Source organism: Cygnus atratus, chromosome 10 (assembly GCF_013377495.2).
Source record: "Cygnus atratus isolate AKBS03 ecotype Queensland, Australia chromosome 10, CAtr_DNAZoo_HiC_assembly, whole genome shotgun sequence".
NCBI classification, from domain to species: domain Eukaryota; kingdom Metazoa; phylum Chordata; class Aves; order Anseriformes; family Anatidae; genus Cygnus; species Cygnus atratus.
In genome coordinates this window covers 18255936-18280571 of record NC_066371.1, presented here as the reverse complement: position 1 = coordinate 18280571, position 24636 = coordinate 18255936, and the positions used below count along the sequence as shown (strand labels likewise).

At 41.4% G+C, this 24636-nt stretch overlaps 1 protein-coding gene across 8 annotated transcripts in view; it reads left to right on the top strand.

Annotated features, from left to right (window-relative positions):
• The window catches only part of RAF1 (Raf-1 proto-oncogene, serine/threonine kinase), a 78379-nt gene that overhangs the window by 29127 nt on the left and 24616 nt on the right, over window positions 1–24636 (top strand). For 2 of the 8 annotated variants that reach the window (XM_035558302.2, XM_050712770.1), the window contains exons 2-5: window positions 12426–12481; window positions 21914–22129; window positions 23025–23137; window positions 24205–24307. In XM_035558302.2, coding sequence (XP_035414195.1) covers window positions 21923–22129; window positions 23025–23137; window positions 24205–24307 — 423 coding nt within the window. In that variant the 5' untranslated portion in view covers window positions 12426–12481; window positions 21914–21922. Of the gene's footprint in view, window positions 1–2600; window positions 2621–2871; window positions 3053–10435; window positions 10639–11126; window positions 11287–12425; window positions 12482–21913; window positions 22130–23024; window positions 23138–24204; window positions 24308–24636 lie in introns of those variants that run through there. The other 6 variants (XM_035558296.2, XM_035558297.2, XM_050712769.1 and 3 more) reach the window with 6 other exon arrangements.

The following is a 24636-nucleotide window of genomic DNA, read 5'->3' as shown; positions in this document are numbered from 1 at the left end:
GTGCCTAATAGGTGGGCCATAGCATTAGAGATGGAATTGATTCTGGAAGAAGGAATATACAAATTTTTAGAGGATTATAGCCGTTGACATGACAAAGAACTCTTTTTCCCTAGATAAATATGCTTCCTAAATGAACATGTTTATAGTAGTAGGAAAGAAAAAAAAGGAATAACCAAGAAAAAAATGTATAAAGACAGAATGAAGTGGTCAGTAAACCTAGGAAAATGTGTTTGCAGTACTGTGGAGTTAAATATGGCACAATATATTTATCTCTGGCAGAGTGTCTCAGGGGGTATGTGTATGTAAAACATACTGAGCTTTCACGTAAAGCTGCTTTTGTTAACTGTCTTAAAGCACTTAAATTGGCTTGACCCTGAAAGTGAATTTAAACTAACTTAATTTATAAATAGATACTGAAGTGAACTGTAAAGTAGTAACAGCATATACTCGGTTTGTATTGCACAGTCTATTCTACATCATATAGTAAATGACGACTTTGTACTCAAAAGATTTACTAAAGGAAATCTTTGGGGGTTAGAATCTGCAGATACAGAAGCCTATGTAACCCCATCTCGTACCCTGACTAACTTTCACTGAATTCTTTGAGTGCATGAATTGCTCAGATGGATCTATTTCCAGAATCCAGGCTTTCCAGGGAAGTAACAAAGTCACTACCCACTTAATCTATGATGATAAATACTGAAGCTTTTGGGGGGAGGCATCTCTTGTGCTGTCCATATGGGGAGTTAGATGTTATTTTCATAGGAAAAGAAAAACTCAAGAAAAACTCCCAATGCTCAGCTTCGGTATTTGGCTGAAAAGATGCTGGTAAGAGTGGAGAAAAGGTATGCAATGTTAACAGCCCAAGAGCATCCACTTTTAGTTGGGTATGGATAAAACCAAAAGTTAGAGTTTGTTCAGGATAAAACAACAAAAAATAATTAATGAGAACAGACTGTGCTACAGTTTCCATTCCAACAAAACAAGTATGCTGCTTTGCTAGCTTCATATATAAGATGTCCTATCATTGTAAACATGTATAAAACTTAAATTCTACGATGCAGGGAAGAAAAAAACAACACACCACCCAACTCTAACTTACATTGTTTAACTATCTGAAACTTGGCTTGCTTTCCTCCCTGTCTGTAGTCACTTGTTCCATAACTACTACTATTCCTTCCACTCTTTGTGAAAGTTTAAAATCGTATGAATGGTCTTCTGTCAAAACCACCCTTTTTAACGTGAGCATCTGTTCTTTCCTCCTTTCTTTTTAAACTTCTCATGCTGTGTTTTTATTCATATTTTACTGTATTTTAAGTTTTTGCCAAAATCTGTACTGCTGTCTACAATACTATATGGACATGCTTAGTCTTAAGACACGTGAATATTCACTGTATGCACTGCTTCGAATGTATGCATTTCTCTTGGGCCAACACTTTGATATATGGTTATGAATCCTGTTACAGTTTACATGACTGTACATCAGCTGACATTTTCAGTTTAAATGTGACACGAGAAAAGATGCTCATGAGAATTTGTAAAGTATGATTCACATTCATAAATTTTATCCTTTGTAGATGTGATCTTGGTCTGGGTTTTTGTTTGGCTGATTTTTTTTTTTTTTTTGAGGAAGGTCTGAGTCCATGGCAATAGGGAGGAGCAAGAAGAGGTGTTTTTCAACACAAATGATTTGTTTAGCCTTGTAAAAAAAAAGTGCTACAAAAGATTAGTTAAATCTTTTCTGTGTCTTAGCAATATTCTCGAAATAAAAGGCAATATTACACTGGAATAAGTGGATAATTTCCAGAATATATAGAAATAAGGTATTGAATCATGGTATTCTAGGGACAGGGAGATTTTTTTCAGCCGTCTAGGGCTGCTTGTTGCCATCACCATTTCACTCTCCTATTACTTAGCAACCACACTTCTTCCTGGAGGGCACCAGTAGCTGAAGTCTTTTTTTTTTTTTCCTTTGTTATTTGGTGTTCAGGAGAAGCAAGCCCTACAGTGCTGCTTTTTCCCTTCCCCTTGCTATGTCTCTACGAGGTTAGTGTGATTTTAACTGAGCTCCATCCTTGGTTTATATCTGAATATGGCTTCCTCTGCAGAGGAATCCCAAACAAGGCCGGGACAGTTTTCCTGGAGGCTCTTTTTAATGCTTACTTGATTAACAATTAATGTAACTTCTGTAACTATAAACGCAACTGTGTGTGATCATCTGAAAAAGTTATAGGGGAATCGTGTTACTCTGCATTGGCTATCCTTGCAACTTTTGTTTTGGGATGGCGAACTGATTGCCGTATTTCGTGTGCTTTACCCTTCCAAAGCCGGCTCTGGAACAGGCCACTTTAAGGTGCTCCCAGCGCCCCGTGGCCAGCAGCGTCCTTCAGTCCCTCTGCGCTGGGAGGCTGCGCTGAGGCGCACGCAGGGGCCTGCTGTCTGACAGCTGCTCCCCGTCTCCTCCAGGAGAAGAGGCTCCAAGTTAGCTTTTTTTTTTTTTTTTTCCCCCTCCCGCAGCCACCTTTCCCAGCAGCTCCCACCACCCCCCCCCTCCCAGCACGTACCGCCCCTCAGGCCCTCCTGCCCGCTCCTTGCACACCCGGGGCCGGCCGGCCGCGGGGTAAGACCGGCGGGGAGGGCACGGGCGGCCCCGAGGCCCGGTTTTGCGCCGAGGCGGCCGTTTTGTGACAGGGGGGCGGCTGCCAGCAGCCCGCGGAGGGCGGAGAGGGGTGACAGAGGCGAGGCGGCGGGGGCGCCCCCACGGCGGCCGGGCGGGGCCGGGCCGCGGCGCCTCAGCCGCTGCTGCCGCTCCCAAATGGCGGCGGGGGGCGGGGGCGCGGGGAGGAGCCGCAGCGATCGCTCGGCGCTCGGGCCGCGGGGAGGGCGGCGGGAGGCAGGCGGGAGGGAAGGAGCCGAGCGCCGGCGGGTCGATGGGCGGCGGATAAATGTCTGGCTGAGTGGGAGGCCGCCATTTTAGATGAGGAACGGGACGGACGGCGCCGAGTGACGGGGAGGTGGGCCTGCAGGCAGCGGCCGGCAGGGAGTGACACGGGTAGGAGCGGCGGCGGGCTGCGGGGCGGAGGGGACGGAGGGGCTGCGGGGCGGAGGGGCGGCTCCCTTTTCTCCCTTTTCTCCCTGGCTCCTGGAGCGGCGTCGGCCGAGCCCCGGGCGCGCCGCCTCGGCTTCGAGGGCAGCTCCCGGACGGCCGCTCGCCCCCTGACAGGGACCGGGGGGAGGATAAGGACGGCTCGGCTGCCGCCGGGGGCGGGCAGGGTGCCGAAGAGCCCCGGGCCGTGGGGGTCCGCGGCGGCCGCCGCCCCTCAGCCCCCCGGAGCCCCCCGACCCGTTCCGGGCGGGCCCCGGGGCCGAGGCGGCCGCGAGCTGCGGGGGGCCCCCGGCGGCTGCCCCGCGGCCGCCCCGCTTCACGCCGCCCGCCGGGGCCTCCTCAGCGCGGCCGGAGCTTTGTCTGCGCCCGGCCTCCTGCGGGGCGCCCGGCCTCGCTGCTGCCCGGGCCCGCCGCTTGCGGGCTGGCAAAGGGAAAACGGCTGTAAGTTGGGTTGGCGTAACCGGGTGCGTTCTCTTCAGGCGTTTTTCTGTTTGAGCTGTTGGCTTGATTTTTATTTTCGACTTAGATTCGGTTAAAAAAACAGGGTAAGGTTGCTTAGTTTCCTGGTTTCCTCCAAGTTATCCCGGCTTCACCGTGCAGACGTGGTGCAGCTCCAGGGCTGCGCTGTTCCCGGACTCTTTTTATCTACAGTCCAAATGTACACAGAAATAACCGGCCCCTACCGACAGCACCGCTTCTCTTCGCCATTGTATGCCTTGCCTACGTCAGGCAAAATAATTTGAGTAGATTTTTTTTTTCCTCCTTAGCCTTTAAGTGACATCTGTAAGTACAGGGGCCTTACCTTGAACAATGAGACCTCAAAAGCAGCTGCAGTGGAATTGCCCCAGCACGACAGGCATTCCAGGTGCAGCTGCATGTTGTAGGTGTGCAAAGCAAGAAGAGGCGGTAATGGAGTAAACCTAGGATCTCACAAAAAAAAAAATCGGAAAATATTTTTGTATAAAAAAAATCCAGCACTTTTAAAGGTTTTTTTTCTTTTTTTTTTTTGGCTTCTGAAAAGCCCAACTCCGAATAATGCCTAAGATTTCTTCATTGGGTAAACCAGGATAAAATTTCAATGGATAGGCTTATCCTTTAGGACGTGTCCACAGTGTAGGTGCAGAAGAAAGGATTGCATTGATGAATGTGAGAGTAAATTTCTAGCAGTTCAGTTAAATCTGTTCTGTGGGCACTTGTTAAGAATGGAAGTGGCTTTAATTTAGTTTGTCTTAAAGAATATTTTCCGTAGGCAAACCCTAAGGCTACAATTAATCATAAAAATGAGTGTGGATCTGTATTTTATGCATGTAAAATGGAAGATTGATTAATATGGTGAGCAATTTAGTCTTAGATTATTAAATCAGAAGTGGACTAGCTTATTTGGGTTGGAGCAGTGCTGCTTTCAGAAATCTGGAATGTGTTTTTCATGTGGTTTGTTGCCATACTTAATATCTTCAGGACTGGACAACGTATTGTGCAACACTGCTGACTAACCTGCTTTGAAAGAAAATCTGGAAGTAGCAGACAAAATATCTGTTTTTTCCAAAGAAGATATAAAGCTATGTTTTTCAGTTTAGTGCTTTTGCTGTGTACATAGGAATTTTCATTTTTTATTTTTTAATGGCAACAAAGTCAATTCAAATTACACAAGAAGTGTACTGCTGTCTCAGGGCCTGAACTTACTACAACTTATTAAAATAACTCATATTTTATAAACCACAGACATGAGCCACGGAAGTTGTTGGTCAGCATTTCTTGGTGTGCTAAATCAGCACTAGTTTCTTCTGGGACATACACTGCCCTCCTCCCCTCCAGTTTAGTTATTTGTCTCATTCACTGTTGGGAAACCAGGAGTTGAGGGAAGAAACAAGTTTTCCCTGTTTTCTGTCCTTGAAAACAAATTCGGATGAGATGGTGAGAGCTGTTAGCTCTAAAGCTGTTGCAGGAGATGGAAATCAAAAGCTGCTAGTTGAAATTATGATGACTAAGTAAGTCCTTAATCAGTTAGTTTCAAATGTAGGACTTGTGCTGATAAATTCATTTTTGTGTTGTATATACAGAATGTTTAAATTATTTTTATATTACTAATAAAGTCATGTGAGCACATGAGCTAATAAATCTACTAAATACATATTTGTATTTGGGTGTGTGATCATCTCTGCTGCAAAGATGCTCTCTCTCCCCTCCTTGATACCTTCGCTCATTCCCTTTGCCACAGCTTTCTAGTACCTCCAGCATTTCCTGCCTCCCCATATTCAATATTGCCATGCTTAAGCACTCTCCAGGCATTTTCTACCCCTCTCCCTCTATTCATATGTTGCTTGTCTACCTTCTTGGCCTGCCTGCTAGGCAGGAGGGAGGGTTTTTTCTTGGTTTGGTTTCATCACGTGGTGAGGTGCTGCTGCAGCTGGCACACCAAAGGCTTGTGCTGCAGTGCCCGGCTGATGGAGAGGCTGCGAGAGCGAAGGAAGGATTCTTTTGTGCTCTGGCTTCCTACTTCCATAGCCCGTGGGAACTTTATATTCTTGATGCCTCTCCCTAACTGGTTAGTTGAAATAAGCTAGTGTGCCCAAGAGTTACTGGAGGAGGGGATGAAGGACAGCTGGATGGCATGGTCATTTAAGACTAGTTACTGAGGACACAAGGGTAAAAGTTCCTGCGTGCAGTTTCATTTCCAAAAGTTCCATGTAAATGCAGCTTGAAACAGATGAATAATTGGAAGGGTTGATTGTTTCTTAAGAAGTAAGTTCATGGAGTATATTCCAACTTAAAAATGCAGAAATCTAAAGACTGCAGCTGTGAGAAGAGGAATAGAAGTGAGCGTTCTGTTTCTCATAAAAATACCAAATTGCATATATCAAAATTATCTTTATTTCAGGAAGTAACAAAAGTACAAAAAGCAAGATTAAAACTTATGATTTAACTAAAATTTCAAGTATGGTAATTTAAGCATGATTTCAGTAAGTTTAAGATAAGTTTGTAAATGAGCAGGTGTTTTCATCACCATTGTACCAATGTGATACATGATTGCTTACACAAAAGCCTTTGGTATTTCTGGTATGAAATCTAGTAGTTGAAAGAAATTCCTAAATTTGAAATCCGTTGTGTATTGAATAAGGTTGTGGAAGCATTTTGTCAGCTCTACAAGTTAATTAAAAGAAAGGATGATACAACACTAGGAAATGGGGTAAAAATGCTACCTTGATGACAAATTAAAAAGTTTTTTTAGCAAAGAGCATGCGCTAGCTTATTTCTTTTGAGACAGCATGAACTAAATGCACCTTATTTTGTATGGCTTTCTCCACTGGTGATCCAGATATGTATTTGGTGATGTTCCTAGGCTTTCTGAAAAGCAAGTCTGTTTTGGACAAAGTTCTGTGAATAATTCTCAGTGCTCTGTTGGCTCTTGCTGCGTACACTATTTTTCTGTAAACAACAATTTTGCTTTGAAAAGCAGCTGGCATACGCTTATTCCTTTAGTGACTTGAATATTGTGTTTGTACTATAAATGTCATCTATTTCACACAAAGTTGATTTTATTGCAGCAGTGTGTACTGACCTTTTACAGTTTAATAGAATATGGTCAGCTTGTGTACTGAAATGCTGCAGAGCGTACAGTAGATGAGGATAAACAAAAGTGTTCTTGAGTCATTTGTAAAGGAGTAAAGCATTTTCTTGGTAGATTTCAGAGCTAAGAATTGTAACTGATAATAAGCAAGAATGTTTACATAAGCGAGTATTTTTTTAAGGGACATAGTGTGATCGAATCACTTATTTTTCAGAGGTTTCTGCCCGCTTGTGGGGAGTGACAAGCTTTTTAGAGCTAAGTTTGAGAAAAAGCTCTGGATTCGTATGGAACAATGTAGTGGCAAGTGCAGGTCAGTGCATTTGTTTGCAGTTGCAGGTGTGCCTGTGGTCTGCTTCTCCTGTGCATGCTCCACACATCTGCGTGCTGGCCCAAACGCAGCAGGGCTCTAGCACAGATCACTTTAAGCCGACTGGTTTTAGCTCAGGCAAAAGACTTTTTGAATTGCCTTGCAAGTAACCTTTGTGCGTGGTGGGTGTGTGTCTCTGCCTCGTTTTCTTTGCATTTATCTGCAAACTGCCGGTAGGACCTTTATTTTCAGCTCAGTCGCGTTGCTCTGTGGGATCATCTCGCTCGCTGCGTTGTGGCTCTTTGCAGATGTTGGACTGATTGCTGCAGTGGCCTCTTACTGCTGCATTAGATGGCTCCATTTCAAACTTCAGCTTGTGCTGCATGTGTGCTGCTGGTTTGACCCTAAAATACTCATTTCTGGCTAACAGCTGACCAAAAGGTGTGAATTAATATGCCTTCCACTTGAAATACATAGTATCGGTTAAGAGCAGTTGAGACATCTTGTATATTTTTTGTTCCCAAGCCAGGGAGGTTGCTTCACTAACTTGAAGCTGGGTGTGGCGTGGGGTTAACCATGGTAATTAAAGCTAGCTCAGAGGTTTAGACTTTAAAAAATGGCTCAGAGCCCCCATTATAGCGCTTTGTTACATAACTCTTTCCACTAGAGAACAAGGTAGGGTTCTGAAAAGGAGTGTTTTAGGAACACCTAGCTGGAGAGGCAGGCCCCAGAGAGATGCAAGGTAGTGCCCCACTAGAAAGAGGTCTTTAATGGTACCTTTGTAGGGCTAACTTTTAAGTATATATTGAGAAATGTTCATATGCAACTATTTTGCCTTTTTGTCTTTCTGTAGCTGTTTAGTTCGGCTGTCATTTGCTCTAGTATATGTCTCTGTCACCTCCATCAGTAATTTGGGCTTCTTTTTGCATATTCCACCGTCTTGTTCCGTTCTCTGCCATTTAATCATGTTTGCCCAAAGTCTGGTTGTGTTTTTGGGATTTTCTAGAGTGGTCTTTTTGGTCTGTTAGAGTAGCACTAAAGGCACTGCCCACTATTCCTACCTGTGGAGAAGATGGAAGTGTCCTTCCCAACCCCCTGCCCAGCCACGACTGCTTGTTGGACAGATGGGTAAATTGTCATCCTTTTTGCTTCATTCCGTATCTCCCCCTGTTCAGAATAAATTGCATGCGATACTTTACATACGAGTTTCTTGGGGAACCTGAAGGAAGCCCAGTGAGTCCGGTGAAGGTGCAGGATTCCCTCTCAGATGCGTGGAATTGGCGTGGAAGTTGTGTTTGCAGGGACAGGGGACGGCCGTCCTGCACGGGAGGGAGGGCAGGGAGGCTGGGGCTTCAGGCGTGGCAGTGCTGCTGGGAGGAAGAAATGCAAGTTAAGTTTTATAAGATTTTAAAAAATTCCTAATTTATTGCTACCAAAAATGCTGGTTACATGATTCCCAAGTCGTCATCATAGAAATTAAAACAGTTTTGTAAAGTTCTCGTTTAATGTGAAGATGAAAGAACCTGTAATAACTTCTGAAATAAGTTATTCCGGTTGAAAAGGTGTGTTTTGATGCGCAGTAAAACTTGATTTTTTTAAGGTTTGTTTTAGAAACTTTGTTTTTAAGTTGCACCGAAAGTTGATCACACTTGTGCCATGGGATGTGACTCCAGCTTCAGATTGTATAAAACCTTTTTTCAGGATTTCAGAGGTTCAGAGTTTACCTGGCAACTGTTAATTGCAAGTTCTTGTCAGGTAAATAGTTTCATTATTTCACTAATCTCTGATAGAATCTGAATTTCTTTAGGTCTAATTTGTTTCAGAAGCCCATTAAAATACCTGCTTGTTCTATCAGTTCTTTGTGCATTTACTTTATTTTATTGTAAAACCTGCATGGTTGTAATATGCACGGCAGATGTCCCAACTCTTCCTGCTTTTGAACTCGCCTGAGACCTACGTGTATTTCTTCGTACAGACACACGCTGCTGGGGCCGCTGTGTGCAAATAAGGAATGGTTTTTATCATGGCAGCAATTTCAAACTTACGGAGAGTTAAATATGTTGACATTCTTTCAGTCTTTTATAGAATGAAGTAAAAAATGTAATAGCAACTTTGTGCAAGCTAAGTCATGCACTGCTGTTTTATATCTTTTTTTTTTCCCCCCTCTCCGTCTCCCCTTCAATAACTTCAGAAAGCTGTGTCCAGTCAGTACCAATATGTTGGCCTGAGCAGGCAGCAGGCTGTGTGTGGTGTTGAAGATGGGAGGAGGCTGGTTTCCTTGTACCTAGTTAGAAAGCTGAGCAGTTTCGGCCATCTGTAAGTCAAGTGGTGGCTAACGAGAGCTTGAACTTGTAGCGAAGCAGCCCGTGTGCCTCGCTGAGTGCTGCCCTAGCAGTTCTAGATGTCCATGCTGTGATGGATGTTACCTTTATGTGGAAGCATGGAAAAGAACATCTTCAGGTGCTCTGAAGCCGTTGTTGCAAGGTGGCTGGGACTGGGGGGGGTGTTTGCAGAAATTGGCCCAAATGGGTTGACGGGAGGATGGCACATGGCAGGCGTTAGAGGACGCAGTGAGGTAGGGGGCTCCCAGGCTGTGTTGCAACCAAAAGAAACGAGAGGGCGTGCAAGCCTCTAACTTCATGCTGACATTTAAGAAAAAATAAGCTGTATTTCTGAATTACATCATTCGTGTTAAATGCTTTTAGAAGCAACTGTAAAGCTTACCCAGGCACTAATAGCGTGCTGCAACAAAGCGTTCGTGTCAGTGATCCAGTGGATTGATTTCAGCTGAAAGGGGTTTCAGAGCTTACTCTTCTGTTTCTCAAACCTTTCAAGTTCTCTGGGTAACTTTTTCACTGGCAATCAAGAGGTTATAAAAAGAGAGCCAGCTGATGTTGCAATCTAAGCAGTGGCCATATAGTGGAAAGACTCTCCTTTGGCATGTTCACTAGTGCTATTTTTACCTATTCCAGTAAGATCTGCCCTTGTGATGTTAAATTACAGGACGGTACCTGGAATTATTTTGTTTTGCAGAAGCACAATATGCTCTGAAGAAAATATTCAATAAAATTATCAGGCAGATTGAGACTAAAATTGTCTCAAGCTTGAAAATATTTTTCCTTCTGTCACCACAAATAATATTACTGCCATGGCTGCAAGTTTTTTTTTTTCATTTTTGTTTGCATATTTTATGTCTGGAAGAGGCTTTTCTTTTTGTTTTTCTATTTTGGTTTCCTTTGTATATTGAGTGTTTTGTCTGTCTCAGTTTCTCATGTGGAGCCTTTAAATAAGCGGTGTAATTTGAAAGATGGGAGTTAATAGTGTAGCCGAGGAATAAGTGTAGTAGGAGGTTTTTTGTCATAACTTCCAAGAAGGCTAGCGAGTGTTAATTAATTTTAAGTTGCTGGTTCCTTCACACAACAGAAAATGAATTTAATATAGTTTCTTGGAATAGATTTTCAGTGACAAAGTGCCATATCCGCCCAACCGATTGTAGTGCGAACTGGAGGAAACAGCAAGAATGGCATCGCAGGGTGACACTGTGGTTTGCTTGAGAAGTATCACACCCAGAACGTCCCTGCTGCGAGTGTGCGACCGCCTGGGTCACAGACAGCGAAACGTCTAACTTTTGTACTTCTCCTCTTCAGTATTGTCCAGGTATCTTTTCTAACACTGTCAGCATCTAATTCCAAAGTGACCTGACAACACTGAAACACAAAGCTACTGCTTTACAGGTCTGTGTTTCAAACTCTTGTTCTGGCTTTTTGTGAAATCCGGTGTGTGTTTGTAGCAGAATTACTACTATTTCAGAAGTGATGTTTTGACACTGCGGTGCGATCTGAGATGAACGTGCTCTAGTTCAGTATTCCCTTTGCAGAACACCTGCTTCCCTTGCTCCGTCCCTTGTACTGTGGAGCGTCTCAGGTGGAAATCCTGCAGTAGGCACACTTCCTCCAGTACAGAGTAGTTTTCTTCTGCCTTGATTTTGCCATTGTCTTAGGTAAACAATTCTACTTCTCAGATTTAATGGAGCCTCCCATCTGCAATAACAGCTGGTATTTTTGTCAACTCACTGCATACACCCTCCTCCTTGCCAATTCTGTTAGCAAATATTCTCACTGAGTTTTGTCGTTGCTGCTCACCAGTCCTGCTAGAACTAAAGCACTCAGCGTGTTCGGCAGCGTGCGAAGGACCCCGTTCCCTGCCTTCTCCGCAGTCTCCCTGCTTATCCTTTTCCACGATGGAAACCATCGCAGCGTTCTGCATGGTGCGCGCCTGAAGGCTGGAGAGAGCTACGCAAGCTGGGTAGATGTTCAATTCAGACTGTCAGTAGGTTTTAGCTTTAAAATAAGTAGCGTAAGGTGAAGATCACAAAGCATTCTTCTGGTTTCTTGCTAGTCTTTGGGAGCTTGCTGTCTTGGGTAAAATCATCTTGGGCAGTCTTGGGCAGCTTCCCCTCACACACACATCTGCCCTGTCCAGGAGAGAGAATACTTACAACCAAAAATGAGCTAGCAATATAAGGGCTCTTCTAGTTGTTTTTTTTTTTTTCCCCCCCTGCGTACTTTCTCTTATTTCATATAAGGATGGACTTGGGTGAGCTGGGACTTCTCAGCCTGAGGAAGAGAAGGCTTTCAGGGAATCGTATCAATGCATAGAAATACCTGATGGGAGGACCCTGGGCTTTTCTCAGGGAGCCCAGTGATGGCAGGAGGCAATGGGCACAAGTTCAGAGATGTGAAACTCCATCTGAACACAGCAAAATCACTTTTTTTTTCTTTTTTTTTAAACTCTGCATGTGGTCAAATTCTGGAACGGGCTGCTCAGAGAGGCTGTGGAGAGTTTGTGTTGGTGGAGATGCTTGAAACCCAACTGCTAGCCCTGGGCAACCTGCTGGAGCAGACCCTGCTAACTAAACGGAGCTTCGAATCTTTTAACCAAGGCTTCTGCAGATTCCCTGGGAATTCCTCCTCTTACAGTTAATGCTTGTACACAAGATAGAAAGCCTCAGAGGTTTACCTTGTTACCTTTTTCTTTCTTGTTTTTGGATCCAAGGTTTGTTGCAATGTTTGAGTCAGCAAGGTGGTTGCTGTGTAAGGAAGGGCCTGATGGCTAAGAAAGCATTCAGGATGTACTTGCTGTTTACTTTAGTTAGTTTCAGCAATAAAAGATTTTTATGATGTTTCTTGAATAAGAATGAGATTCTTTAGCTGTTATTGGCATGTTTGTCTTGGTTGTCGTGCAGTCTGGCCTTACACAGTGCATCTCATTGCCCTGAAATGTGTAAAAATAATGAAGGGCCCCGAAAACTAGTAGAATAGAGAGAAGACAAGTTAACCCTAATGTTGATGTAATTCATGAAATAATCTGTTGGTTATTAATTTGGTGTGTATAAGTTTGTCTGTTTAAGTAGTAAATATCTTTTTTTTCCTTACTTTCCACAGATGATGTACTTCATCATTTTGTCATAGGACTTCGTTCACTTAAAGGAGAACTAAAGGTATAAATCACTTTCTGTCTTTCCCTTCCTCCTTGGTCTGCCTCATCCTTTCTTCCAAGTCCCCTGGGTCACTGCTAGGGGGAAGGGAATCTTATCACAACCGAGTTCTGTGCTTGTATTCCCTGACTACTGCTGAAATTTGCTTTTTTGTGTTTTGAAAAATTCCACAAAATCGGTATGATGTCTACAGCAGTTTCAGCATTTGCTTTATCAGAAGTGCATGTTTAACTTAAGCTCTTGCTTTAGTCAGTCTCCATGGATGTTTACTTTGTAGAGGAAAACCCCTCCTCGGTTTAGAACTTTATTGATACTTTTCTCTAAATAGCGTTTGCCTTTCCACACAACTATTGTTGTGATCTGTTGTGAATAATTTAGACCTGATATAAATCAAGTCTGTGGCATTATCTTTCAAGTGGTAGGTTTTTTGTTTTTGTTTGGGTTGTTTTGTTTTGTTTTTCTGAGATTGTACCTCTGAAACACTCAGCTAAATAAATAAATAAAACCCCACCCAGGTAAGAACTGTAATTTCTTAAAAGTATTTAGTAAGATAATGTAAGGTAGAGTTAAACTGGAATGTAATTTTTCTTTTCAGGCACTAAAGACAGTACATGTTTGACGTATATTAAGTAATTTTGCTTGTATTCAGTTGGTAAATTCTGCTTAGATTCAATTTTTATTTGCCGTTTTATGCAAGTTTTGTATATCTATGCACTGGAAACAATAAAAGAACGTTGGTAAAACTGTCCAGGCACTTTGTAACTAAAATACTTGAGTATTACCGCGTTAGGTTTGGTTCATATTGCAGATGCATATGTTGAAGCATTCCCAGGTGCACGTACTGGCTATAAAATACAAAGGGAATCCTTTATTCCCATGTTGTAAGCTCCCAGAAAAGTATCTTCAAGGTTCTTTCCAATCCTTTCTTGGTGCTGTTGCCTCCTATTCCCCCCCCTCGCCCCCCAGGTGTGGATTTGTATGTTGTCCATACCCAGGCCCTTAAAATAGCAGCCCTGACCTCCCTGGGGCTCTGCTGGTTCTGGCTCAGAGCTCACATTTAATAAACTAAACTTACCAGTTGAAAACTGGCCGGGGTGAGTGCAGAGAACAGCTAACTCTTGGCTCAGCTGGATCACTGCATCCTGCTCTGACTGTACAGATCATCTAGCATTATCTGGTATTTTGTAACATTTTTAATAGCAGTTGTGTTATGTTTGAACCGCATACGACAATTCAAACATGCATAGCCTTCATAACCAGCACCTCCCAGTAGTTATTTAATTAACCTAATCTTGGGCTGCCTTCCTTTTCAGCAAAACTGGGGTTCATTTAAAGAGCCATGGTGGTGTCCTCAGTGGTGCTTCGTTTCCTACATGCAGCTGAGGAGGAGAGAGCCAGGGCCTCTTTGTGCTGAGGCTCTCAGCCGCTTTTGTTTAATTCTGGAGAACTTGTGTGGGAAGGGCATTTGGTGGATTGCTGACATTTGAGTAACTTTTTCATCCTTGCTGTAAAGTGGATGAGTTCCAGGGAACTCTAAACACAGTTTGGGGCTTTCATCCATACTTGAAACAATTCAAGCACGAGCAAGTTCAAAATGCAAATAAGCACATGTCTGAGAATGGACAAGCATTTTTTTCCACAAGTTTTGCTATCAACTGTACATACAAAGTCTGTCTTGCCTGTGTAATGTAAATACGCGTGTAAACTCAGAGCCCCGCTCTGCACCTCTTTGAAGGGCTGCCTCTTTCCTGGGTCTTTCCTGGAGGACTGTGTAACTTCATGGAGAAGTTAACGTGGTGAAAAACAAGAAGTCTGAGGGTGGCAAGAATGCCATGTGATGTGATTCTGATACAGTCAGGTATAAGAAGCACTGTTATGTATGCTTTTTATTTCTAGCAGTGCATTTGAATTGACTAAATTAAAAAGTGAGAGTCTTAAATATCACTTCACTGCAATAGTCCAAGATTTAAGAGAACACCTTAAAAGCAGGGAGTGAACACCTCTTGATATTTATCAATTTTGATTGTAAGATAAATATTCTAGGGCATTATACTTCAGGTAACAGTTACTAAATCAGCTTAGGATTCCATGTAATACTAGAGAGTAAGCATTAAAAAAAATGGAGGTTTTACATCATGCTGAGTTCTGATGCTTTGTTAGCAAACCTTGTACATAAGTGCAAGAAAATGTGTCCTTTCCCAGCTTCCCTTGTCCTTCCATGACTATTCTAATAGTAATTTTATTTCTATGTATTTATTGTGAATCTAAAGTCAGCAACAGTACTTAACTAAAATTGTAAAAAGGTACGATTGAATGCTTGGATATGCCCACAGCAGTTTTCTTTTTACGTGGGACTGTTCTTTGCTTTGGGAAAGGGAAGGGTTTGCATTTTGTATCAATTTCTATTCTTTTAGATATCAGCAGAGTGTTCAGTGCTTCTGTTTCTTCTAATGAAGGAATTTGGCTTTCGTAGGGAAAGTTACAGAGCTCAGAGTTTGAACTTGGTAGAAATTCCATGTGAAGAAATGGGTGACTGACAACCAGGTTACCCATGTGGAAAGGACAAGCCAAACAGATTTTAGCAACAGGTGTTTTAGGAAGAGTAGCCTGGAGCCATTATAACCACCAGGAGGAGAGCAGGCACGAAGTAATCAAAGGTGCAGATAACTTTCGTGATAAATACCTCATAACCAGAGCCCAAAATCCAGCCTAGGAACAGAAACTTCTTAAGAAAGATGGTTTCCTATTCCTTTACTGCAAATTGGCGTAGAGGAAGGGGGTTCTTTCTGAAGAGCTCCATGATCTCAGAGCTAAAGTACAAGCACAGTGTGCTGCCTGTATTTGCTGTAGAGGAAATGCTTTTTATTTTCTCTTTAATCATGCTTTCAGAAATGCAAAGTATCGTTAATTTTTTTTTATGTCTTACACTCGATGTCCTGCTTTTCTCAGAAAAAAAAAACAGTTTAGAACTTCGGGGCTGTAAAAGCAGAGTAGTATGATTTGGTTTATGCTTACTAGCCAAAGTTTTAATCTTAAATACAGGAAATTAATAGACTTGCAAAGGTTTAATCAGTCTGGAAGTGTATCAAACGGAGCAGTTGTATTCCGTACTGTATTTTCCCTCCTTGAATACCTTCAAGTTACAGCAGCAACAGAATGATAAGAAATGAATGGCTCAGAGAAAGAGAGAAAAAGGTTAGAGAAGATGCGTAGAAGATCAGAATAACTGAGGTGGAAAGGTTGTATTTTATGGGTCAGGGTTTTTTGTGTGTTTGTTTGTCTTTTTTGGACAATTACATTTAGAATTTTTTTTTTTTTTTTTATTTCGGTTCTAACAAGAGGGACCTTGCTTTATGGTGTTCATCTCTTTAAATGCAAAACATCAGAAGGAAAATCCCCAGCCTTCTAGATGCACGAGAGATCTGCTTGGGTTGTTAAACCAATCCTAACTCTTGCCCTGTGTTTATGTTTGCATGCATAACAGCTGTATTTATTGGGATAGGAATGGCTCTATATTTTATCTTCTACTGCTATGTAAAGCTATTTTTAAAAATATAGTACCATATATCAGAGTAGACACTTCTTTGGTGTGGTGTTTTTATTTATTTTTTTGCTGTTGTTTTGTGTTGCTTTTCCTAGACAATTGCTCACCCATGCAATAAGCTTAGATGAGAGCAAATATACTGCTCTCTAATGGCTGTTTTGATGAGGGGGAAAAAAAAGATTTCTTCAGTGTATTAAACATTGGAGTGTTTATCATTGGGCAGAGATTTTTCCACCTAATTGGTTTTGGAAATGAAGCTTTGGGACTGTTCAGTGAATGATCTCCAGGAATTTGTTACAGTTAGGTGTGCGCATCTCATGGCCATTTTGTGCTTTCAGTTTTAATGCTTGTACAAATTACTAATTATCAAGATATGCCATCTGTGAAAAAAATACTAGGTAAAGATGCAATCTTGGTCCCAGCATGTAGTAGAGCTGTGGAAGGAGGAGGAATAGTATGAGATTTTTTTTCCATTCAGCTTGAGTGTTTAATATGAAATGAATCACTATCAGTTTTCTACTGGTACTGATTCTAGAAGGAGATCAATATGCTCATACTTTAATACTTAAAATAATATTTGAACGCTGTTGTTGCAGTTTTTCGGTTGTAGACAGGCTGTAGTAATTTCCATGAAAGTGAAGAGTAGCAGGAAGAAAAATCTTAAAAAGATGTGTGAAAGCATTCAGCTGGCAATGGACTATTTGAACATAGCATAAAGATCTACTATCTGGTAACGATTATGTTTCGAAAACAGGCTCGTAACTCATTTAAAGGAAGAAAAACTAGTTTTTCTGGAATAGGCATAAACTAAGAATGATGTATTTATGAAGGCATCGTTATAAAATCTTTCTTCCTTTGTTTTAAATTAAATTTCTCTTCAGAACATATCAGGTAGCTTTTCACTGGAGTGAACTGGTGTGGATCTTGGGAGATTTCGAGTAAAAAATTTAGTTTCAGTGCAAGTGGCTTTCGTGGAATGCTGTTTGGAGCAAAGACCCCAAATGGATAAAGGAATCAATGCTAGGGCACAAGGTACTGGACACTGAAAGGCAAGCTACACTTCAGTGCACGTCTTACGTGTTAGGGTGGCCAGAAACGGAATTAACCCGTGTCCTGTTGGCTTCTGCTGTTGCGCTTCCTTTGGTGTTCAGTGTGTATATGTGTTCAGATGATGTGTGTATGTTGTGTGATTATATATTTTTCATCAGTTCAAGTAGTTGCTATTCTCTTAGCTCACATCGGTGTGTGAAATGAGCTAGTTATGTTCAAAATTGGTATTTATTTATATAATTTTCTAAGCTAGTTTCCTTTGCACTAAAGGGCAGTGGAAAAGTAATTCTTCACTTATTTCTTAAGGAGCAGTTGTTTTGGCCCTGTTCTGCCCTGATAACAGACCGAGACCAGTGGCTGGTGAGGAGGGAAGGTGTCTGGTGGCTGCCCGTGCCCTGTCAGAGTCCAGGTGTTCTTGGCTAGGCTCTTGGTGGCCTGACAAATCCCTCCAGTGAGCCAAGGCAAAGGACGTCGCGAACAGTTGCCACAGTTCACAAGTTCTCTGTCTCTCTTCAAACGCTATAAGCTTGTCCTCTGCAGCAATCTACACGTGCTGTATAGGCTCTCAAGAACATGACACTAGGACTGAACACGAGAGCGCTCCTGCAGCAATTTGAGCCCTGACGGTCATCCCACTCTTCCGTCTGCCTTGTGTTGCAAGGCTGCCACCAAGATACAGAGGCACAGATCTCAGGGACTTGCTCGCTTGCTTAGGAAGGCAGGAATAGAGTCTTCTATTTTTATTAGCTTGTAATGCTGTTAGTGTAAGGTTCTTTCACAATCATTTTCCATTTTTTTCTTCCCTATTTGCCGCCCAAGCTCCTGGAATCCCTTCCAGGTTTGACGCTAAGTTACCCAGTAAGCTCAGTCAATGAGGACTAAGGTGGGTTAGCTCAAGTAAATCTCTCTACAGCAGATTAACATTACTATGACTTGCAGCAGTTTATTCCTGTTTTCTGCCAGAGTTTACTTTGCAGTAGTAGTTATAAGAAAAGGAAATACATGACTGCTGCCTCCTCTAGCTTATATATGTATAAGTTGCTGGCGAATAACTGCAGCTACCTCCTCAGAGTGCTGACTGTTCAGAGAGCCTCTGAACATACTGCGTTTCCTTGAGCAGAACACTTACACGAGGCAAAGGTCCTAGGAGAGAGAAGGACGTGACTGCACGATGAAGGATACTGCTGACATTTGTATTGTACAGCAGGCTGGTAGCAGTTGTTGACCTTGTTTTTGTAATTGTGTGTACAGCAGGCTCAAAATTCACTTCTGTGGGTAGGACCTTCTGTGGCCTCAGCAGCCTTTGGTACTGGGGCAGAGCGCTGCTGGAGTAGGGAAGGACCTTTTTGTGGTATGAAACCAGGCTTCTGTCAAGATGCAAGTTTGAATTTTTTTGTCATTTCCTGTTTTCACTTGAATTCTTCAGGAAACGTTGGCAGCATGACAAAATATATTAATGTTACGTTGTTGTCAACTGACTTGAGCAGTAGCACCAGGGAGGTGTTGGTGTTGCCCAGCTGTTCTGCACCTCACTTGCTAGTGGAGAAATCCAGCTGAGCTCTTCTCTTCTTGGTTTGTCTCGTACAGTACCCAGAAATTTGAAATAAAGAAGGATTCTCCATAGTGTGGGTAAGTGGAGAGGAGGACAGAGAACAGACTGACTGACTTTCATCTTAATATTCTTATATAACAATTTATCCCCATTCTTTTTATTGCTGCTATCTAATTAGTTACTCTTGTAGCTATGTGTATGCACTACGTGGTCGCTGCTATTGTACATACCTTTTTTTCTCCCTTCTGTTTCCTAAGTGTAGGAAAATATATACGAATGCTTAAATTATCGTACTTGTAGTTGGTTCTGCATGCTGAACTCTGTTATTTTCCTCACTTTTATCTCCACTTCTCCCTCCTTTTTTCAGAACTTCTCTTTCTTTCCATTCCATGTTCCCATCAACTGCTGTCATTAATGTGTGATAGGTTTAAAAAAGAAGTAATTTAAAATATCTAAATCCTATTAGGTCTTGATTGGGTATAGAGCTTTAGATATTACTGGCATTTTAAAGTACGTTGTGAACCTTTGAAGAAGTGGGCCTGCAGAGCTGATGGCATTGGTGCAGGAGTGACGACGGCTGGCAGGAGGATGTGTATATTCTTGTGTATGCGGTCACTGGGTACGTCCTCAGTGAAAGAAATGTTCACCAACTGACTGGTAAGACCCCCACTAGCATGGAGCATAAGAGGCCATGGTGTGGAACGGAGAGTGGAGGTGTGTAGTTTTTAATGGGTGTGGAGAAAGGTGAGGTGGTTTTGGTACACAACAAATTTCATGGGAGAGGGGACAAGCAAATGTACCAGATGCTTTAGAAATAAGAGGGAGCACAAAAGGCCTTTTATTTATGCACCCTGTGTCTGTTTCCTTGAAAAGTACACACACGAAAAACTTCTCTATAGTTTATAGCCTGACATCTTTCACATCTCCAAGCTTCTGACCTGGTGCACCAAGAAGAGACTGAGCACAGAACCGGACAGGGCGATCTGCTTTGGCTTAAGAGCGGTTCACTAGTAACTTCAGATGCAGTTTGTGAGCGGGTTGACTGACTGAAGTTTGCTCTCGTGCAGTTTTGCCCCTCTTCAGCTGCAGTCTTTCAGCAGAACGAGTGTTCACCTGACCCCGTGGGTGAGCTGGTATAGAGATTTGTAGGGAAGAAAACAGGTAACTTTTTCACTGAGTATGTTTCTTACAAACTTAAATTAATTCAATTTGTCTTACAAGTTCAGGAAATAGTACCAGTTACAGTACCAGTACTGTTACAGTAGCAATCCTGTAGAATCGGTACTGCTCTTGCTCTCACCGGCATCTTTTTAGACTTCCCATATAGTTATCGCTGTTGTCTAGTTTATGAAATCAGTCATCTTGCTTGCTAATGTTTTGTGGCTGTGGACTGTTTCTAGAAAATATCAATAGGACGTGACAAAAATATGTAGGCGGTAAGAACCCACTACAGAAGTGTGCTTTTTAGAGATTATGGGAAAATCTCGTATACACAGTATTTTGGGAAAGAAGATTACTTCTAGGCCAGAGAATGGCACCAGAATGATGCCGTTGCTTTCTGTATGATGTTGTTTCACTGAAATTTGAAACAGAAACCTGATATAATTCCTCCCATGAATATTTTTAGCAGTATTACATGCAGTGGATTTGTTACATAAATTAAAAGATATGTCGAGAATGAGGTAGGTAGTGGTTTACTAAAGAGGGAGAATGGATTTTTTTTCCTTCTCGCTTCTGCTGCAGTTTGCATGCAGTGGTAGGTGTTTCACATGAACCAGACCCTTTTCTTCAAGGGTGTTCGTTATGTTTCCTTTCTAGGTACTAGTCACATCTGGGTGTAGGTCTGTAGCAATGTTGAGTGCTTACCAACCTAGCTCAGGCTTTTTGTAGCTGTGCTTTGAGTGGAAACGCTCTGAAATTCAAAGTTTACACTTCTGGGCATCTCAAAATGGACACTTAACACCAGTGGAGATGTTTTCCGTGAATTCCATTACTTTAGCTCTTCAGCTATAGCAAACAGCCTTTTTTCTCTGACCAACGTGTGTGTCTGTTCGGGGTGGGGGGAGCACACAGCCTCTAGCATGGGTGCTGCAGAAAAAGGCCTGAAATGAATTGGAGGATTCAAATAAGCACAAAATGAGACTTGAATAGCTGCTGATAGGTGTTCAGTAATGGCGTGTTTGGTGTTCTGCACTGAGTTGTTGGTGGCTTTAGGAAACAACAGAGGTCTTTCAGAGTAGGCTTTACTGTGCCATAAGGGGATGGAATTAAGATTGCTTGGAAGACCTTTATTTTGGTATTTCCTGGCTGACTTGTTTTTTGATTTAGCAGCTTTAATATGACTTCCTTTCCCATTCATAGAGGTGATCAGGAATATAGTGATTGTGCACAAGGCCTCAGATTAAAGCTGGCATTAATCTACTAACGTGGCAAAAGTACACTGGGTAGTTCTGAATATCAATTTCTCAGATGTTTACAGAGGGATGCATTTTTTGGAGGGTTAATAAGCTACTAAGCTTATTTTCACTGTTCCGTTATTGCTATTATTATTACTATTATTGAAAGCTTGGTAATGAGTCTGACTACTTTGAAATTTGGCAAGGATAACGTTTCAAATTTCAGAACTGTTTCTTTCTTTGCTTAGTTTTGAATAAGATGCATTTGGAATATGATTTGGAGTTCAAACCATACTGGAGTTGTAAGAGCTGGGGAAAAAATACCTTTATCATTATCCCTGAGTTTGCAAAAGTAGTACTGGGTACACATTGAGCAGTGTGCAGGGGTGCGTTCACGTCTCTGCACTTGGAGATGCTTACGCTGAAATGTCACTGAGTGTAGTGTGGGTTGCTACTCTTTTCAAAACAAACAAACAAACCACAAAAACAGAAAGGAGGACCCAAGCCAGCCCCCCAAAGTCACTGATAAAAACAGATTTTGTTCCTTTTTTTTAATGTTTATTATGATTTCTGTTGGGCCTCTTTTTCTTTCTTAAAATATATATAATGTGCTAATGCTTGCATACCATATCTTGCACACAGGACTATTCTTTTGGCCTGCAGCTAGCATTTAACTACCTTCAGGCATCAAGTGTCTAAATTAAGATGATGGTAAAATGCTGCTTTGACACCAGAGATGCAATGAGAATGGAATTATACATACATGCCCGATGACCTATGCATGTACAGAAAAGCAGATGTTTTCAAGACTTGGGCTAACTTTGCAGATGTGGGTGAACTGTATCATGTATATTTTAATTTTCCCTCACTCTCCTAATTTTGTTGTTTTTTAGACTGCATCAATGGAGCACATTCAGGGAGCTTGGAAGACTATCAGTAACGGTTTTGGACTCAAGGATTCTGTCTTTGATGGCCCAAACTGTATTTCGCCGACTATCGTCCAGCAGTTTGGTTATCAACGCCGAGCATCTGATGATGGCAAAATATCAGATACTTCTAAAACTAGTAATACCATTCGGGTTTTCTTGCCCAACAAGCAACGCACAGTGGTAAGTCTGTGTTACTTTTATGTAAGAAATGTAATACTATTCCCATTGCTAATACTATGACGTGTATTTGGCGGTAGAAATACCAAGCTTCACAAAAAGGTCTTTCTGTGTTTAAATACATTGTCATCAGTTTTCTAATTCTAGAGGACACATTTTGAAAAACAGTATGGCTGTATTTTGAGCACCAGTGTTTCTCTGTCTCAGTGCTGTATTTTTTGAATGTACGTGAGCAAGACATGTTGCTTAAATATTAACAGTAAAAGAAAACAGTTGGCTGATGTAAACAATGACGCCTGAGTGAAGTAAATTGTAGTAATTTCTGTCACCATTTTCTTCCCGTAAATGTCCACAGTGAAGTATGGTAGATAAAGCTGAAGTAGAACTTTTTGAGGGAACACTGCTATCAGATTTTCTAGAGCTGAGTGTACCAGTAATAAATACAATCTTAAGCAAAGTTTCCTAAAGTTTGAATTAAATCTTTTTCTATATTTAAGGTAATTCCTTTTGTCTGCATTTCTATTGCTTTTATAGGCTACCTAAATATATAAGTGCTGTATAAAATTGTTTCACAGAAACTTAGTAAGAAATTCAAAAGTTATAAAATGGCTTCAAAACTTCCTTTGCTTAAGTATGCAGGAACAGAAAACATGCCAGCCCCGCAGGTTGGCTTAACATGCAGGGAATTAAATTGGAGGGCACAGCAGTCTGTTGTTAAATAAATCAAGTATATTTGTTGTTTATTTATTAACTTTAAAAGTGAACATATGTGCATTTTTACTGGAACTTCTAGGGAAAAGGAGAGGAGGGGAAAAAAAAAACACTTTTATTTTCCAAAAAAAAAATTAAACTAATTGTGCCATCATTCACTACAGTTTTTTTTTTCCTTTGGTCACAGGTAAATGTGCGAAATGGGATGACCTTACATGATTGTCTTATGAAGGCACTTAAAGTAAGAGGTCTGCAGCCAGAATGCTGTGCAGTTTTTCGACTCGTTTCTGAACCAAAAGGGTAAGAGTCGATAATGTTATAAGTGAAACTGTCAGCTAGATTATTTTAAAATCTTGTTTCTAGAATAGCAGCAATAATGCTTAATTTCCCTGTTTTACTAATTTATTTTAAAAGTGCAGTTTGATTGTGAATGCTTCCATGTTGATTTCTTTACCTTACTCTTTCGTCTCTGGGGCAAAACCTTAAGCTTTCTGGGTATTAAAAAGTTTGGCTTTGTTTTATAGCTAAGTATTAAATGTGTTCAAAATTGAGGGGTACGCTCAAGTTGCTGGAATCATTTTACAAAGATTTTTGCCATGCTCTAGTCGAAGTGATGTGATATGACTTCATATCTGAGGTGCAGTTCTCATGTGCATTTGTAGTTTGTAAACTTCAGTGCTAGAAATTCTTGGCCAATTAAATGAAGATCTCCTCTGTGTGCTCAGTTTTAAGGCTCTGCATTCCTCTACAAATTTTCAGTATTTGGATTTAAATCTCACTTCAGGTATTCCTTATTTTTTGTAGGACCGGGGATGCTGCTATTAAATACCAAATGATTCTTTTACAAGCTGAGGGAGTGAAGGTATCTCATGGAGTTAATACATTTAACTTCACACCTCGAAAGGCGTGGGCTTAATGCTCTTTTAAGCCTCAGTCATGAGGCAGTCATTTGTGGGTTTATGTCTCAATGTAACTGAGTCCATTTTGAGGTCACAAGTAACTTCAGTGCTGAAGCACATAATACAGCTTTCATGTCACTAAGTCATAATTCATAATTTCTTTTGTTTTGTTTATAAGGGTATTTCTGCGACTCCATTATAGCTTTTAGGTGTCTTAGTTCAAATAATTTTTATATCTAAATGACTTACATGTTAAAAACAGACATAAAAAGAGTTGAATTGCCATGGCTTCAAAGTTGCTTCTAATGTTTTTATGTTAAAGAAGTGAAATACAGCTTACTATAAGAAATTAGCTGCGCTTTTTTGTATTTGCTTTCAGTTTACTCAAGAAAGCTTGCAAAACATAGATCATTGATGAGACATAACTTATCTCCTAAATAAATTTGTCCTCTCCACTTTTTCTTTCAGTAAAAAAGTGCGTTTGGATTGGAATACTGATGCTGCCTCCTTGATTGGTGAGGAATTACAAGTGGACTTTCTTGATCATGTTCCACTCACTACACACAACTTTGTAAGTATTTCCTTTTATGTATTTTGATATAAATTGTACCAGTTTAACTACACATTTAGTCAAAGAATGTTTTAGGGATTAAGTGCCTTTTGGCTCTCTAAGCAGGGGGAAATTTCAGAAGTGATGATTTGAATCCTCCCCCCACTCCCCATGAACTGAATTTGCTAAATATCAATTGATGATGGAGTGTCAGAATCTAGGTATCAGCCTTATGGATCTGTTGGCAATTGCACTGAATTTACAGGGGTGCTGTTAATTCTGCAAGGTCATGGAGTTGCTCTGTGAGCTAATGCTGCCTAGTAATTTGACAGTCTCTCTTTTGGGAGATG